At 39.8% G+C, this 18,832-nt stretch overlaps 1 protein-coding gene across 3 annotated transcripts in view; it reads left to right on the forward strand.

The window, feature by feature from the left end:
• Positions 1–18,832, forward strand: part of LOC109640376 (syntaxin-binding protein 4) — a 64,546-nt gene that overhangs the window by 9,474 nt on the left and 36,240 nt on the right. Inside the window, exons 1-2 of one of the 3 annotated variants that reach the window (XM_069525080.1) lie at positions 8,593–8,740; positions 15,333–15,406. In XM_069525080.1, the coding sequence (XP_069381181.1) occupies positions 8,703–8,740; positions 15,333–15,406 (112 nt within the window). In that variant the 5' untranslated portion in view covers positions 8,593–8,702. Of the gene's footprint in view, positions 1–8,592; positions 8,741–10,853; positions 11,075–15,332; positions 15,407–18,832 lie in introns of those variants that run through there. The other 2 variants (XM_020104346.2, XM_020104344.2) reach the window with 2 other exon arrangements.

An 18,832-nucleotide genomic window follows, 5' to 3' on the forward strand; every position in this document is an offset into this window, starting at 1 on the left:
TCCAGTGTGTAAGATTTAGGTGAAAGGGAACTATTGGCAGAAATTTAATGTAGAATAATCCTCATGATATTTTCACTAGTTCATTTCATCTAAATTGTATGAATTGTAGTTTTCTTTACCCCAGAAAAGACCTTTTATATTTAAATACTTTATATTTACATGGAGGAGGTCCTCTCTACAGAGGCCACCATGTTTTTTACATTAGTCCAGACTGAACAAACTAAACACCTTTTGAGTTTTTATGACAACTGAAGCTACCACAGGTTCTTTTTCATGTTTGGAAGGAGAGGGTGAGGTGAGGGGTGTCCAGCTGCAACATGACACTTCAACACTAGATATCACTAAATTCTACACACTGTACCTTTAAACATTTATCACTTATGTAACTGGTTTGGTGAGAAAAAAGACATAAAGGAAATTTCAGAATCCCATCACTTATCACGTGGTGATGAACAAATATGCTGCGATAATAACGCTGCATTTCTGCTACTGGCTTAAATCCTGGAGCTGTAGGAATAAAGGTGGCATCATCTGGTCACATGATGATTGTGTCCACCTTGCTTAAACGTACATAGGCTGCTATACATTCATGTCTATCTCCATGTGCTGTCTTGCATTAAACATCAACAAAGCTCTTGAGGCTGTCGCTTCCATGTTTATCACATTGCTTCTCCCACTGATCCGCTTACGTGTCCGTTTAAAAAATGTGCAGGTACTCACAGGAAATTAAATAGAGCAGATACAATCTAATGCATGTTACCTCCTCTTTTCCTCTGTGTCCAGCTTGCTGTTTGACTTTTTCAATGTTAAACTTTTTTCTAAACATCCTTTTGGAGGAAAACTATTTTTCTAACCCCGTCCATCAGAAGATGAACCTTTTAGCTCCAGAAGAACTACGGTGTTGGTTATCATCTTTTCTTCATCACCTGAATGTTTTTGTTGAACTCTCACATCATTGACAAATAATAGCCCTCTCAGCTTGGAGACTGAGTGGATATAAGTTGGTTCCTTCTTTAATGTTAAAAAGTACATGGAATCAAAGTCCTAATGTTAATATAATGTTGTCATCTGATTATTTACATCAAAAGCCAGAATATTAAAACCATAAAAAAAAATTAATCTACTGAAGAAATGAAGAAAGGCTGGAAAAACACTGGTTAAGTAATTTCAAGTAAACCTCATTTAATCAGCTGTATAGCAACAAAATAGTGATGCGTTATAAAAGTTAAAAGAGACTTTAAAGAAACCTTTAATATTTTTGATCTAATTTTTTGCCACAGGCTTAATTATTCTGTTTGTCAAGATCACAGTTACATGAGTGTACATCATCATGATAGAAAAAAAACTGTGCCCTGAACTAATCGTGATTAGTTAAGAGCGACCAGAGCAAACAGTGGAAAACATCTGACTGGTCAACAATGTATGAGAAAGGAAAAACACACTGCTCGCCGGAGACAGACAATGGATAAAGCGGATATGACCCAATCAAAAAGGTGACCAAAACAAAAACTGTTCTCTATAAAATTGGTGATTTATCTGGGTTTCAACATTGTTCGAAACATTTTGGATAACACAAGTCAACAAAATATATCTCAGAGGTCTAGTTGATTTATGAAGTTTGATTAAAATGTGCTAAATATTATTTACCTACTACAAGCATTCTACAGTCTGTCTATCTGTCATGAGGAACACATATTTTGCACACAGTTTATCTAAACAACCTCACACTTCACATAGAGGATTTTCAACTCCACTGATTTTAAAAACGTGGGAGACCATAGACTAGACAATTTGGCCCGCATTCAAAACCACACACTTTTTTCCAAAGACTTGGAATCTCACAGAAGATTTTCCTTCTTCTCCTTCAGTTTATTTCTGGCGGCTGTCAAACAAGTTTTAGGTGAATTACCGCCACCTTCTGAACTGTAGTGTGGAAAACTCCGAAGAAAAACCAACATGGAGGAGGACCTGTTTTGCAGCAAAATACAAAAGAAAAAAATAAATGGATGAAATCATGGGTTAGAAGGCTTATACATCTTGCAGCACAAGCTGAAGGTGAGTTGGAAATATGTTGTTGTTTTCAGTCACAACACCCGGGTGGTGACGTTAAGGCTGGGGAGCATTAAGATTAAACCCCTCACACTTTTTTTAAGCAGATATTCAGCACCGGCTGACCTCCAGTTTAATTCATCACAGCAACAGCTTACAGTTTACCCCACCATGCAGTCATGCCATTGACCACTCACATACTGTCACGTCTGCAGTATGTCCTACCAGGCAGAGCCCGGTAGCCCTGCAATTGCCTTGGGTCCCGAACTACCAGGGGCCCCGTAAAACACCTTATAAACTTATGCTTAATGGTGGTTAATGCTTATAGTTAATTTAACATTTAATTCTAAAAATCCATGCACTAAAACGGCATAGTATAATAATTATAATTATTACTATAATTCATGAGTAACTAGTGTCTCATAAACCCCCTCCCCCCCTACCCCTCACTACAATGGACTATTCCATGAGCGTGTCCACGAAAGTGATTCAGGGTGTAAACAGAGACTGACAAGAAGTGTTGAGCCAGTTGACACTAGTTCATTTCATGCAGATAAAAATAAACGAGTTCAGGTTCATTTGCTCTGTTTCTTATTCAGACTATTTAGATGGCAAACTTATGATCGTGTGTGGTTACTTATGATGGTGTTGGGTCATGTCTGCGTGTTGCTCCGGTCACTTTAACAGTGCTAACTATGCGTCTCGTCTCGTGTTGTTCTGAGTACTAAATGTTGATGAGTCATGATGATGTTTAAGTGAGCCCTTATAAACTCTGGAATCAAACAAACACTGAGTTACTTCATGTACTGACCAGGTCCTCATAACTAGTGATGAGTGTTAATTAGTTCAAGTGAGAGCAGCTCAGAGAGGAGGAGGAAACAGTAACAGTGTTGACTTAAAGTGATGCATGCTGGTTAGAATATTTTGTTCGACTTCATCCAGCGCTGCAAAATGTCACCAGGTCACGTGACCTCAAAACATCACAGGATCGAGCTGGCTGCAGTCAAACCGCGCAGTTTTTCTCCTACAGCTGCAGCAGCTTGGGGACGCCTCTGTCACAACTCTGCTCTGATTGGCTGAAGGCTTCACTTTTCTGCTCCGTATTTATCCATCAACGTAAGGTGTTAAAAGCCACACCCTCTTTTTGTACCTCAAAAGGTTACATACAGGAGTAATATCCACCTTTTAACTTGTAATTTAAAATATATGTAATTAGATATACACATATGATTGTGTGAGTATATAATATTAAAACCATATAAACCATGCATATCTGTTGGTTTCGCTTATATTTCATGTGTGCCATATTTTGTATTTCTAATGTGCTGATTAATAAATAGAAAAAGAAAAAGTTTTTCGCTATTTATCTCCCAAGACAATTTGATGAATTAAATTTCATTCTGACATGGTCACAATAATACAGTTTAAATTTTCAGCTGAATAAAGTTCTCAGTCAACTTTCTTGTTCATTGTATTCTTTGTTCAAAAACCAGAGGATCTGTTTCATCTGCAACAAAAAAAAACCTCTCGTCTCATTGATGCTGTGAGAAATAAAAAGATGTCTGTGTTTTTGTACTCCACCCCTAGTGACAGTTTAGTCACACCTTGGATGCAATCGATCTTCAAATGCAGCTTTTGAAGAATGTGGTCCCTGAATTGAGACCATTGAGACAGAGCTTTTGTCTTATTGATCAAAAATATGAAGCGTTCTGGCTCCAGCACAGGTGAATTTGAGCATAGGGCTACAACATAATGTGAAAGAGATGAGGTCTGAAGACTTTCTGAATGTCCAGGACAGCTGGACAGAGCTTCCAGTGTTTATCTGCTGCTCACTGAGGCTGCAGCTTGTCTGCTCATCTATAGAGGGCAGCCTTGTAACTGGAAACACTTGTGATCTCTCATCTCTGTTGTTTTTATCTTCTCTCTGGATTTCTTTCCAACACACACACACACACACACACTCAGCATTATGCAGGCGCATGTGCACGTGCGAGAAATCAAGCTGGGACTCAAACACAGAAGATGCATGCCTGTGTGTGTGTGTGTGTGTGTGTGTGTGTGTGTGTGTGATTGAGTGCGGGCCTGTTTGATTTCTCAGTGTGGATTGGATAATCCCCTAATCTGATAATGACCCACTGTGCAGATTTAGTGATTAAAGTTCTGAGGCAAATGGTTGTTGCCATGGCTGCCAGATAGAAGAAGAAAATAAATCTGTGTGTGTGTGTGTGTGTGTGTGTGTGTTTTAGGTGAAAGTGTGTGTGGTGCGGGGGAACGTGAGTGAATGAACAATGACTGTCAGCACAGGGTTGTACTACAATGTGCATGTGCCATCACATGTACAGCACACGCACATCTGTGGGAAACACATATTCTTGACACATCTTCGTATTAGGTATAAATCTGTGAATGTATGTTTGCATGTTAATCGTTTGAATGGTCATACAAGGATTCTCTTCCTTTCAGGTAGTTGCTTTGCTCAAAGACACTCTGACACTGCACATTTAGGAAGTTTGTCAAGCAGAACTCAAGTGAATTTTTTAATGATGTGGACATGTTTGCATTGTAATTGTCTTCTGCGATGAAGATAATCCTTCCACCATGAGATCCAAAGTGCGTGCCTGCAAGTCATTCACAGAGTAGGTGCTTAAAGTGCATTTGCTGCCCCGCACAGTGGTCGACATTTGAAATGTTTCAACATTCGGATAATGACAGACGAAATCTCTCTAGTTACAATTGTCTATTTACATTGTTCTTTTTCTCACAACACATCATTCTCTGAGAATGATTTGAACTTTTGCTGTGACACCAGAGCACAAAAGGTTGATAGATAGATGAACACACAAATATCCAGCTGAATGCTTTAGATATAGTGTGTGAGCAAAAGCATTTAAAGCAGTGAAGAGAGTCCAAACACAACATCTTCATATTGTATTGAAAATAAACATCTTCCTCTCGTGCACCAGCAGGCAAATACTCAACAAGCATTAGGCTCCATACGGATGTGTTAGTAAATCTTTGAAGAATGAGGTCTGTCTGAATGACAACAGTCACCTGAACAGCATCGATGTTACATGTCATGTCTGAAGAGGCTACAGACTCAGGTTTAGAATTACTTCACACTCTATATTCTGTATGTTCTCAGTCTTGCATTTTAATAGGTAGATGATTTGCCTTTGTTCATTTGCTGTCCTTTGTGGCTGCACGCTACACTAACGTGTCTGTTAAAGCTCTCAATGAGTCATTTAGCCTTGTCGGAACAACCTCTTCATCATGGTTGTCAAAGAGAATTATTAACACATCTACATTCCCCTCAGCTTTTCAGCTTCTTTTAGCTCATTGTTTTGGTTGTCTGCCCCAACATCCTACATAACTTTGATTTCTAGCAATCACAGCTGGCGTGTTGTACGTGTTTTCACGGAAAAAGCTCTTATAAATCAAATGTACATTACCTGCTCAGCAGCACACTGAGTCAGAGAGCAGCCGGAGAACACAGTGAAGCATTTAGCAGCTAAAGAGACAGAATTGTTTGTTTCCCAGGAGATGGGGCAGACCAAAGTAGAGCTACAAGAGTCGTCAACAAACACTACTCAAAGTAAATAATAATAACTCTGTGTTTGCTGCATGTGTTAATAACTTTTCATTCATAATTCATCATATCAACTTTAAAATGTTAAAACCAAGTGTGAATGTTATGTTTTCATCTTGTTCTTCTGCACCCAGCCAGCCCAAAAAAAACAGTGCAGCTGAATCACTCATTGTGTACCATCAGCTTTGAAATAAGAAGGAATAAAAAATGTTAAGTCTCTGGCAGCCCAAAGCATAAACCAAAAAACAGAACGCTCGACCTTCACAGTAAAGTTGAAATGGCAACACCCTGCAGCCCTCTGCCTTTTTGGTTCGAGTTTAAAGCACCCTTCAGTTCTTCAAAGCTTCTCTGCAAGATGCTTTGAAGAACTGCTAAGCTTCTCTAGGTATTAGACTTAAAAAAAAAGGAAGAAAATACAGGATTTCATATATTATGTAATCCAGTGCCTGATCAAAGTAAACACAAGGCACCCAAATCAAATGCTTAATAAATGAATTGAGGTGGCTCTCCCCAAGCATTTCAATGCCTTTTGACAAACACACACACACACACACACAGAATGGGTCCCTCTCCTGCCAGGACTGATAGAAACCGAGTGTAGAGAGCTTTAGACACAGTGTGCTAGTCACCGCTGCCATACAGTCGACCATCAGAGAAAGGCTTGCTGTGTTTAACTAGCTCGTAGCTGACTATTGTTCCCGGTTATTGGATGGTAAATATTCTGCCTGGTGATTTAGTTGAAAGACACATTTGGTGCTTTTTCTCTTCTCTGCACAGATATGTTTGTAGCATCATACCTTGTAGAAAAATGTGTCTTGATGTTGTATTCCTTGAACACAGAGATAATCTCTTGGCATTTTACACTGACTGCCTTTGAACCAGCAATCTTTCTGGCCCTGGTTCTGTCATCACAACCGCTAATCATGTTAACGTGTCACTTGAGCTGAGCAGGAGTGAGGTCTTCAGTCGACTGCACCTTCTGTTGGAATCGTGCTAAATGGCAGTCTCATTGTCATTCACCTCGAGATTCATTAACATAATGCTGCCTTTTATTGATTTTTTTTAGGGCGTCTATTTGTTCTGGAGGAGGGTGGATCTTGACAGGAAACTACTGTTCATTTCCCTTTTGAAAACATATTGTAACCCAAACCTTTATATTTCCCTCACCAAGATGTGTTTGTGCCTAAACCTAAACAAACCTTTACCAGAGCATTGTCACTTCACACATCAGTGATTTGTGGTTTATCAGTGGTGTATCTCTGGTGTATCTCTGGTCACCAGAGTGGACAATATTTCAGGAAACGCCGGAGAAATTCAGTTTTTGTCGAAGGACTTGTAGCTAGAATGAAAAACAACAGTGGTGTCTGCACCAGCTTAGTAGAGTGGAGGAGGTCCTGTGGCTGTCTGTGATATATGGAGAGATGTCAGGATGTGTCAGTGAGCTGCTGGGGGACTTACCTGTCTTCTATTATTCATTCTGCGCTAGTGTTATTATTTCATGGAGGGACGGTTGGTGTGAAGTTGTTACATTACTAAGACGATGAAATTATGTTGTAGAATCTGTCACTCTACATAGACACATGTACGACTAGTTCATGTTTGATGAGCGTGGGCAGGAATCACTAGTGGTGGTGAAAAGGATGTCATGGGCCCTGATGACATTTTGTTCCTCTAGTCCCAGACTTTCATCCCATATATCAGGTTTCCATGCAGTTTTCACAAACCACTTCCTTGTTGTGGTACATGTTCATGTGCTCCATGCATTACTAATGAGACGACAGCAGTCATAACAATTTGTTAGCCAAGCTCACGTCTGGGTTCTCAAAGCCTGTCGCTGGAGTCAGTACAAGATCTCGGTGTTAGGCAAGAGGCTGGACCGCCTCCAGCGTCTTCTAATCTCCACAACTGGGTAAACATCAGAAGGCTTGGCCTGGCTTCAGATTAAGCATTTGTGTGTAGGTGGAAATTATTAAAACAGCTTCAGCAGAACTGTGAATAATGGCTCGTTTCATTTGAGAGATCCAACAAGGTTGTTTCAGGAGGTGGAGATCTGAGTCAAGATTGATGTATTCAGATATTTCTAAAAGCTCAGGGAAAATAACTTCCTGCTGCCTCTGGAAACCAGAGAGGAAAGGTGTGTGTGTGATGGTCACTGTGTCCCACACTTTTTTACATTACACATACTCATTAGGGCTGTTTTATAGTAGACTCTGTCATTTAAAATTTATAAAAGAAGATCAAATATCATTTTTTTCTCAATCACTTCATGCCATAAATCTTTCCACCTGAAGAAATGACTTTCTGTATATTTTGTACTTTCACACTGTATCAGCACATCTTCAACATTGTACTGCCCAGTGTACACTGGACTGTCCCCTGGTGCACTTTTCAATAGTTTGTATTAACAATGTTTAAAGTAACAGTGGGTGATGTAAAAGCTGTCTCTCATGATTTGGATGAACTTACACCAACTCTGCTGTTCCGCTCAGCTGTACAGACCTTTCTATCTTCTTTTAGGTCATTGCCTTGGTTCATTTCTATTCCAGAAAACAAAACCAACTGCAAAGTCCACAGTCCTATCAGATCCCTTCCACAATGAACTGAAACAGCATTATTCTGTTTCATTAACATAATGACAATATGCTGTTCATTGACATATTTAAAGTTGTAAATTAGTTTTACTGAATGTAAGAGTCGAATCAGCCTGATAGCTTCTAGCTCTGGAAAACAAAGCACATCACCTTCTCTGTGTAAAAGTACAGCCTATGTAAAAATGTAAATAGTAATAATACACTCAAATGTGTGTGCACAGTTCCAGAAATATGATTTAATCTGTGCTTAGTGTTTGGAGTAATTAAGTAGCCCTCTTATTCAGACCTATATTTAGCACATCGTTGTGCCATATGGATTTGTGTGTGTTATCCTCCGGCCATAAGCTTATCATCTCTTTATCAATGGGCACTCTTCATATCTGCTTGGCAGTCGCTGTGCATCATGACAGGGAATATGCAGGGCCATTGTTAACAAGGAGAATCAGACATTCAAGCTCCTCCACACAAACAGAGACATGTTCCAAAGGTTGAAAGTGCCTCTAGGTTTTGCCAGGTATGTTTTCAACTGCTTCACAGTCACATAGGCCAAATGTACTCATGGATGTTTCCTGTGCCAGCATGAAGGGGATTATTAGACTATGTTGAGCTGGTGCAGGCTGGTATTCTAGGATATTTTCACATAAACTAAGCTGGGCAGTAAAAAATATTGTTTACTTGTGTTTGTACCAAATTGTAGCAATTGCTTTTTGCACTGAAGCTTGACATTTTCTGTTTTTTCAGCAACATTTTTTGTTTTTAACACTTTGGATTAAGCATGTGTGTTTGTTTCTCTGATGGGAAAAGCATCTGAAGCAGCATTTAGACCATCACATGACACTATACACGTAAACAGGTTCAAGGCAGGTGAGCATCACTACACAGTGGGAAGGAAACTGGATTGACTATTTAATATTTGCTGAAAAGTTGAAATGTGAAAACAAAATCATGTGACGTCCGTCCGATTGTTGTGTTGTTGCTGGGCAGTCCCACAACATGTAACAGGTGAATACCAGCAGCTGATATTTAGTCAACCAAAGAACACCTCAGATGACTGAAATCACACCTACTCTTCATCCAGCATATTAAACCTGAATTAATGATGAATACATGTGAAAAGTGTTGTACTGTATGTATTTGCAGCTGTCATTGTTTTAAAAAAGACACATGTTCATCTGTTCCCAGTTGAAACCTTGAGTGTCCTAATACAGAAACCTTATTCGACTGTTTTTAGTTGATGTGACTTGTTTGCTGTTGAGCTGTGATATGAACTGGGGGGGATATCAGTCCCAAGGTTGGGAACCTGCTTTTAAGTAGTTTTGTGGATGAATTTAATGGGATCATGATAACTTCACCAATTTGACTGAACTCCCCTAAATCAAAAGAGGAACATGATGGAGAGACCAAGCCTATTTTGCAAAATAAAAAAAAGCACTGTCCCTCACCTCTTTGGGAACTTTACTACCTTTTAAAAAATCGTTCCGATGATAACATTACATTTAAAAATAATCCGTAGATTGTTTGACAATGACACATTATTTGTTAGTCTCAGCCGGAAGCAGCAGCAATGAAACAGATGCTCACAGGCTTGAACTACAAATGACAGTTCTAATGGATGACAACTGAGGATTAAATTGCTGTTTCTAAATGGAGAGTGGGGCACTTATGCATTCATGTGTTTAAATGCATCTAAGCCCCTCCTGCTCTCTTTCTCTGTGGCTCAACAAGCAGTTGTTAGAGTAGTGGCATAGAAAGATTTCACCCCTCCTCTTTCTGTTGTGTGTAAATATCATTTACCTTCATAAATTTGAGTTGTAATTTATAAACTGTAGAAGATGATATTAAAACTACTATTAAAATCCCTGCAGTGCATTATATGTTTACAAGTCAGCAGAATATTCCACATGTTCACTGTAAATTAGGCAAAAAAGAGATAATAATCAGTTACAATGAAGGTGTAAACTGAATGTGTTATGGAAGCTTACTAAAAAAATCAGCTTTTGCCACTTCTGCTCTTATGGAAGCCAGTTTGTCAGTGAAAGAAAAAAATGTTACAATCATGAGATAAAAAAACGAAACTAAGATCATGTAAATGTGAGTATTCTGAGAAAGTGAGTCAGAATTATTAGATAGTATAGTAGTAAAATAATGAGATACATCAAAATTTTAGAGGTTGAAATTGTAAAATAGTCCAAATTATGAAATTATGAGATAAAATCGTCAAAGTTATGAGAACAGAAATCGAAATAATGATAGTGAGTCAAAATTATTAAAAAGTAAATTGAAATTGAGACATGAGTAGTCCAAATGATCTGAAAAATGTAAGATAATGTATAATTGAATGTATGCGCTACAGGCTTTATGACTAAATGATCAGATAATAAGTACATGAGATACCAAGTCAGTATTTTGTGAAATTTGTTCTCACTATAATGACTTTTGTCCCAAAGTGTCTGAAAGGCGCTTGCACGAGCTCTTGTTCGGACCACAGCTACATGTTTGTAGTCCAACAGGCTGGTGCACATGTGTGCAGATGTGTGTGCACATGTGTGCAGATGTGTGTGCACATGGAATCACTGGCGCTCTTTCTGAGCCTTTTCGAATGTTTCGGGCACGGTGCTTATGTAAGAGATTAAACGTGCGGCTGAAGGTGGAGACGCGAGGAGCGGACTGTCTGCTGCTGCTGCTGCTGCAGGAATTAGAGGCTGCACACACTCACCACCATGTGGCTGAGAGCTGACGGCTGAAGGCTGCGGGAGCTCCGACAGACCCACCGTCTCCGCGGAGAAGCTCCATGCGTCAAAATGCCAACGTTCTCCGTCATGTATAGAGGAGCGGTCATCATCAGCAGGTAACAGCGCGCGGGGGCCGGAGCAGAGGGGTTTGTGGGAGAGAGGCGGGTCGAGCTTCGGGTGACTTGTGCTCTGTGTTCAGGGTGGCTGCGGGCTGGGGGCTGGGGGGGGGGTCCCCTCGGGTTGTTGGGGAACAGGTGACACGGACAGGTTAGGTGGAGGTTCGGTCAGGTTTAGCCACGATCAGAGGAGCAGGAGCCTCAACGTGGTGCTGCAGTTATGTTGTGATTGAAAACGAAGATGCTCTGTGTGTGTGTGTGTGTGTGTGTGTGTGTGTGTGTGTGTGTGTGTGTGTGTGTGTGTGTGTGTGTGTGTGTGTGTGTGTGTGTGTGTGTGTGTGTGTGTGTGCGTGTGTGGAGGACAAACCTCCCAATCTGTGCCTGCTCGTGCTGCGCGCGCTCTGACGCGTTGGATTTGTTTGTTACAGTCGACCATTCAAGTGTTTCCTGGATTAGTCTCAGAGCTCCTTCAGAAAAGTTAGTGTGATGATGAACTTCCTCAGATGAAGGGTTGTAATGTTGACCAATCAGAAATCATCATAACAGCAAGAGTCCAATGATTCTTTGTTTAATGGACCATTAGGACCACTCTCTAGCATCTCTCCTTCTGAGGTTACATGTCTTTAAAGCATTCTAGATTACTGGTTGTGTGTAAATGCATTATATACAACCAGAAAGTGTGTAAACATTCTATAGTATAATAATTATTTGTGTATATAGATGGAGGACACGTTATCATTTTTCCCCCTACAAACATGAACCCAACTCATCTGAGATACGGGAGCTGCCATCTTGAGCTGGTGACATCATTTGGGGCCAGAGTCTGCACAGATTGTGTCCCACATTGAGGTTCTCTTTATACACCTGCTCTACCAATCAGGAGTCAGTGTCAGTTGACAATTATGATGTCTCAGCTCTTTTTTATAGCTTCAACCATTATTTTTGCATGTACTTTAAACTTTTAGTTTGGTCTGTGTCCCATCTGCTAACAGGGAGGAGGCAGTTTATGACCTATGCTGCTGCCAGCCATCAGAGGGCGATCAAGATGTTTGGGCTTCACTTGTTGGAGCTGTCATACAGCTGTTATAAACAGCACATGGAGTAGATCAACACAGAATGATTTTTATCGTGGGTGAAAGTTCAGACTTCTAAATAATTTTTAACCTGCCCTGCTGAAATGATTCATAGTAACAAACACTTTCAATGTGTGAGAGGAAGCTTTGAATAATACAGTGGAAGTAAAATAAGACTTTTAGGCCCAGCTCGAAGAGAAATGTTTAAAAAAGAATTAAGGAAATCTTGGCTGCTCTTTGCGTTTACAAAAAATCCTCCAGATAAAGGCAGTGAGTGGATCATCTCCCCATGAACAAGTCGAACCACTGGGACATATAGACTTTAAAGGTTCAGTGTGTATAATTTATTGATATCTAGTGTTGAAGTGTCATGTTGCAGCTGAACACCCCTCACCTCACCCTCTCCTTCCAAACATGAAAAAGAACCTGTGGTAGCTTCAGTTGTCATAAAAACTCAAAAGGTGTTTAGTTTGTTCAGTCTGGACTAATGTAAAAAACATGGTGGCCTCCGTAGAGAGGACCCCCTCCATGTAAATATAAAGTATTTAAATATAAAGGGTCTTTTCTGGGGTAAAGAAAACTACAATTCATACAATTTAGATGAAATGAACTAGTGGAAACATCATGAGGATTATTTTACATTACATTTCTGCCAATAGATCACTTTCACCTAAATCTTACACACTGGAGCTTTAATAACAAAATAACTTCGTTTTTACAGTCAACAGGTTTTAAAAAGTTTGAGAGTTATACTCAAACTGTGCAAGTCATATTCACTATCATAGCGTGTGTAGTGTAGTCTCCTTGTTTCACGGACAGGAAGAAGCGTCAGGTTGTTACTGGTGAACCCTCTGCAGATGAAACATTGATAACCCTCCATGTCATTTAGGTGGCAAGAAAACAGGGAACTGTAAGTGTCATGGCTGGGAGGATATTGTTCCGAATCCCCCACATGAACACAACATACAAGTGTTCAACATATAACTAAGTGTTGGTTTATCCTTTTCATCTTCTCTGGTTTATATGATATTTAACAGTGTTCAGTAGAAGCAAATGGATTTTCTTTAATTGCTACTTGAGCCAGTGTTAGATTAGGAAAACTGGGCAAGATCAGAGATGTTGGATCTTGAGCAGTACTGTTACATAAGTCTACAGTCAGTTCTGCCAACCTCATCTAATAACTGTAAAGTCAAAAAGCCTTAAATTCATTCATTATTTGTTTATTTATGCTCATTTAACTGTTGTTGACTGCCTGTAGCACATTTAGTTTAAAGTCTAACACACTGTACATGGCATTTTGCACCTGCACACCATAACTACAGTCCTATGTTACAGTATATTTGTTCAAATCTAAATATCTGATCATCTTTACACCATCTAATTTAATTCATTGAATACAATTTGCATCTGTGAAAGGTTATTTTTTCATTCATCGTCTTGCAAAGACATATTACATGCATCCAGGCTAAGGTTTTTAAAGTGTGTGTATATATGTATATATATATATATATATGTGTATGTATAATATATATAATTATAGTCAATATTAGGCCACAACATCAAAACCATTTAGTAGCTTTAATGTTGTGGCTGATCAGTGTATACAAAGGCAGCCCTCCGTCATTTAATCCTCTTGCATGCACGGTGTAACAGCCTGGAGATTAAAGCTCAGCTCAGACTCTGTGCAGAGGAGGTCACGACGACGAAGACGTCAAGCCAGGTCTTAACGAGTCCTCTTACCTAAATGACAAAACAATTTAATTGTCATTGCTTTCCAAAACAACCCTGTTTTCTGATTGGATCCTCTGTCTGGGTAAGGAGCCAGACAGTGCCTGTCAGTGCACTTCAAACAAATGGTTCCAATGGTCCCTGTAAAATAACATTCATGTTCTCAGAAGCTAAAACAGCACAGATCGGGGTGGGAAGGATTTATCACTGTACTCTTGGATTAGACTTCATTAGTTCCAAATAAAGCACACAGGAAAATATAACAATATGCTGCTCATACAGTGTAATATACTGTATGTCACAAAAACACACCCATACACACACAGCAGCTGCACCACCACAAAACTGAATATATTTAGTATAAGTCAGAGCTCAGGGCTGGGTTGCTCTTATGTTAAAAATGTACATGGAACAGGGACATGCTTTGAATGTTTCACCTTCCATCTAGAGGTGTATATTTTTGGCAGAGAGTGTCAACAAACAGACTCCCAGTATCAGTCCAGGGAATATGAACGCTGTCCATGATTGTTGCTGTTACGCTGCGACAGTAGGGGGATGTGTTTGACTGGTCTGTGTTTGACATATGTGCAAAACTAAATGACCACATATATTTATAACTAAAATGTTGGATGCCTTACCCCAAGATTTTTAACGCCAGCTGTCTACACAAAAAGAGAGAAAGAAAGAAAAAGAAATCCTCAGCATGTTTTTGTAGCTGACATGGCACACTCATGTGATAACAGTATTCAGTCTAGGAGAAAAATGTTTTGATGGCCTCGCATATTCTTCTATGTAAGACACTGATTTGCACAAACAAGTGTCTGCAGTTCTATTCAGGTGTTTCATGACTGGCATATGGAAACGTTCTGTCAAGTCTCCTGAATGTGAGGCAGACAGGCTCAGTATCCACCATCATGTTTGTCTTTCCTTTAATGTGTCTCTTTTTTGTGCTAAATCTAAATTACATTTTGAATGTCTTATTGATCAGATGTCAGGACGCATTCAGACCTGTACTTTGTGCTGAAGTGGTGGATGTTTCTACCATGTCTGAACAGGGTCTTATTTTCTGTAAAACATTTATGCCATCATGTAAGAAATAAAAATATCTACCTACCAACTAGTTTGTCACTGTTTCTACAGCAGAACCATTGCTACCATGGGTATAGCTGCATTTACAACTGATCTTGAAGCCTCTAGGTAGAAGGCGGAAGGCCGAGCCATGGGCTAAAACTGATGGAAAACCTGTTCTTCAAATGAATAAAGATGAACCTGTAAATGTTGAAATGTTGACACGTAATGTTTTCCTACAAACTAAATCGTCAGTCGGACAATAGCTTTACAACCAGAGGGCTTAGTCTATTAGCTCTCATCAGTTTGTGTTGTACTTAATTTTTTTCTCTTTTTCTCTCTCCCTCCCTCTCCTCTCCAACTTCTCCATCCCTCCATCCCTCTAATAGGACACTAATGGGTCCATATGGAGTAGATCGAGCTGTTCATTCCATGGAGTTTACAGACTGTGAGAATGGCCTGGGTAAGTCATGTTGCTTTCATGGTTTGATTTGTTCTCCTTGTTATTTGTTCTGGCTCTTTTGCCAACCAACATGCAGAAGCCTTTGTTCCTTCAAACACGGTGTCCCCTTCATCTCTAACACAATCTTTGCTCTGTAACTTTTTATGCAGTGGTCAATTTTTCTGTCACACAAAGGCACACACATGCAGCCCCTGGGACCAGATCTCTGTGGCCATGTGGACTGTGTGCACTACAAGCTCTCCAAATGTGCATGTGCTAGAAAAGCAAACTGGAATCTTGTTTTGTCTTTACTTTTCTTCAAGCAGTCGCACATTTAGGATTATCTTGTTCAGCCAAACACAACGAACAAAGGATCCTCCCCATGGCATTTAATTAGTGCACCTATAAACCAGGGACATGCATGTGATACAAGCACAAAAATCAGTATGTGTGAGCAAAATAAATCCCCATGAGACAGGATTTCTGCTTCATATGCAGAACTGTGTTCCCACGAGGCTGGGACTGCGTTTGATGAGCCCTAGTTCAACCCTCTCCACATTACTACTGCTGAACACTCACTTGTCACTAACTTTGGGACTTTGAAGGCTTTGAAGTGATTGGTCACTTGGTCATCGGGAACTTTTTTTTTACTCTTCATGACAATTGTGGACATCTGCCATGGCATTTTTACTCTAGTCACGATCTAGATATTCAAAGTGTTTTTCCTGCCTCCACACTGGTGACACCCACTGGCATAAAACTCCATCCATACGCTCGTCCCACAAATTTCTTCAAATATCATACGAATGATCAGTTGGAGTCAGGGGTGAATTTATTAGAATTTAGTGGTCGAACGTCAAGGCGGCTGTGACCTCAAAAAGCAAATTTTTCCTGTGTGAACGTGTTGTCTAACAAAAACAAACACCTTGTGAGAATCCTTTTAAATTTCTTACAAACATTCATTTGAAGCTAAAACATTTTTGTATATTGCAGTTGTCCAAGGAAACGATCATAGTGAGCTCATCTGAATCTGAAAAATGAAATGTATAGTTGGCGGAGGCAAACAATAGGAGTGTGGTATTTCCACTTTGATATTTAACGACTATTCTGACTAGTGACTAGTGGTTCGTTTGATAAAACCTCATGCTATGACCAACATCATCTGGACTGGAGTGTGGAATAAGAGATAATTCATGTCAGTGATCAAACCAAACAGCCAATCAGTAGTCAGTAGTCCAACTAACCAATCGAAGGGAGCTGAATTGTCAGCCAGTGTGTATAAGTGAGTGTTGAGCAGTTGCAAGCTCAACAGTTTTGCAACTGCTCTAATTTGACGGGATAACGTTTGGTAGTCTAACACATCTGTGTGCTCACATTTGCACTTTCTGTTGCCCACCTGCAGGTCTGCAGCTGGAAGCATCCATGTCCATATTGAAGTATGATAAAAGCTTCACACACATACACTCCAGGTTACCCAGAGGAAACCCACAGTCTCTGTGTCAGAAGTGGCTTTATCAGAGCTAATACCTGCAACAAGATTGATGGAGCTGAGAAACAAAATTATAAAAATAAAGCTGTTGGGATTAAAATCTAAATGCTGAGCTGAAATATGCTAAACAGCTCTGTACAGCAGCTGTGGTTCAGGAGGCAGAGTGGGTTGTGCACTAACCAGAAGGTTGGCGTTTCAAACACTGTGTCCTTGGGCACGATGAGAACAGTGTATGATTGAAGTGTGTATAGAGAGAATGCTGCACACACGTACACTGTATGAATGTGTGTGTGTGGGTAAATGGCAAAACTGCACAGTAAAGCTAATTTAGTTTGGCGATAAGGGATCATGGAAAAAAGTGATGCCACCTATCTGGCATATCCTTTGTAGATAATAGTTTAATATATAAATTCAATCAGCTGAACAGTTCATTTATATCACATGTGCAAATCCTATTGCTCAGCTCAAACTAACACCGTGATATAGCCTTACACCAACATTCTATCTGGCAATGGAGCCTGATTTTGAATAGCTGACACAACATAAGTCCTACTTTTAAAGGGATTTTCTCTGCAGAGGAGGTATCCTTGCTAAGTATCAGTGTTTTTGCCTGGGAGGGGAAGTGGGTCATGTGGCAAAGCCCTAACCCACTTAACACAGCTGGGTTAAGAATGCAGGAGCTGCTGTTGTTTTGATCCGTTCTTCTCTTCCACGCCACCACTCTGCTGGAGCATGTGCCTACGCAGGGACAAACAGCTCATATGCATGGATGTAATTGAAGTCACACTGCTGAAGGAGAGGTCTAGACTGTGCACTGCAAATGCAAAATAGGGCACTTAACTTCATTTATGCTATTCTTTAAACCTACTAGTTTCATTGAATAATGAGTTCCTGAGCTGAGCTTCCCAGCATGCACTGAGGCACTGTGTTGAAGTTTTCTGAATCATCTCAGATACAGTTGTTATGAAAGAATGTACTCCATACCATGATTTGTTGCAGACTGTGGCTGAGGAGATAAAGTGGGTCCACTAACCAGAAGGTTGTAGTTTAAGTTTTCTTGGGCCAGATATTTAACCCTAAATTGCCCCTAATGGTTGTTCTGGTCAGGTGTGAGAGAAGTGTGACAGAGAAGTGCTGCACATAGATGCAATGTATGAATGAGTGGTGTGGATGGATGAATTGAGTGGTCACCAAGACTAGAAGCGTTAAACTTTGTATAAATACAGACTATTTACATGGTAGTTATTTGCACGGTCATCTTTCTGGTACAGGTGTGAGGACAGGATCAGGTGTTCCTGGTCGTTAACTCTCTCGTGAAGTCGTCCCTCAGATGTAATTATGCATATATTTGTAATTATACATAAAATTACACGCTTTTTTAAAATTACTCATTTTGCTCATAGGCACAGTACGGTGCCTGACGGTGCCTGATGGTGCCTGTGTGTGTGTGTGTGTGTGTGTGTGTGTTTGAGTGTTGTTTTACAGTGTACCGAAAAATGAATGAAGCACTTCTACAATCATAATCATACATCATACGTACATAATCTTTTCCAGCTGCCCAAGATGCATTTTTGCACACTCCTCATAGTATTTGATCCACATACATATTAAACCTTTATATGTCTGAGGGCTGAGCAGCTCTGCATTAATACAGTAAAGCCCACATCACAGCTTTTTTAAATTAAGCAATCTATATATATATATATATAATTTCTTTTTTGAATATATTTTACTACCAACTATTTCCTCAAGCTCTCTCTCTCAAACATTAAACGTTGAACTGTGAGTAGAGACAGAGCCAACATTTTCCGTTTCTCCATATTCTTTGGAAATAGTGAGGATTGGACACAACTGCAAGTTTTTTCATATAATGTGCAAGATTAGTTGAACTTTCATAATGAGGTCCTCCATGATTTATTATTGTACTGGTTGGCTACTTGCCAGGCACAGATTAAACA

This window comes from Paralichthys olivaceus, chromosome 5, assembly GCF_024713975.1.
Source record: "Paralichthys olivaceus isolate ysfri-2021 chromosome 5, ASM2471397v2, whole genome shotgun sequence".
NCBI lineage: Eukaryota > Metazoa > Chordata > Actinopteri > Pleuronectiformes > Paralichthyidae > Paralichthys > Paralichthys olivaceus.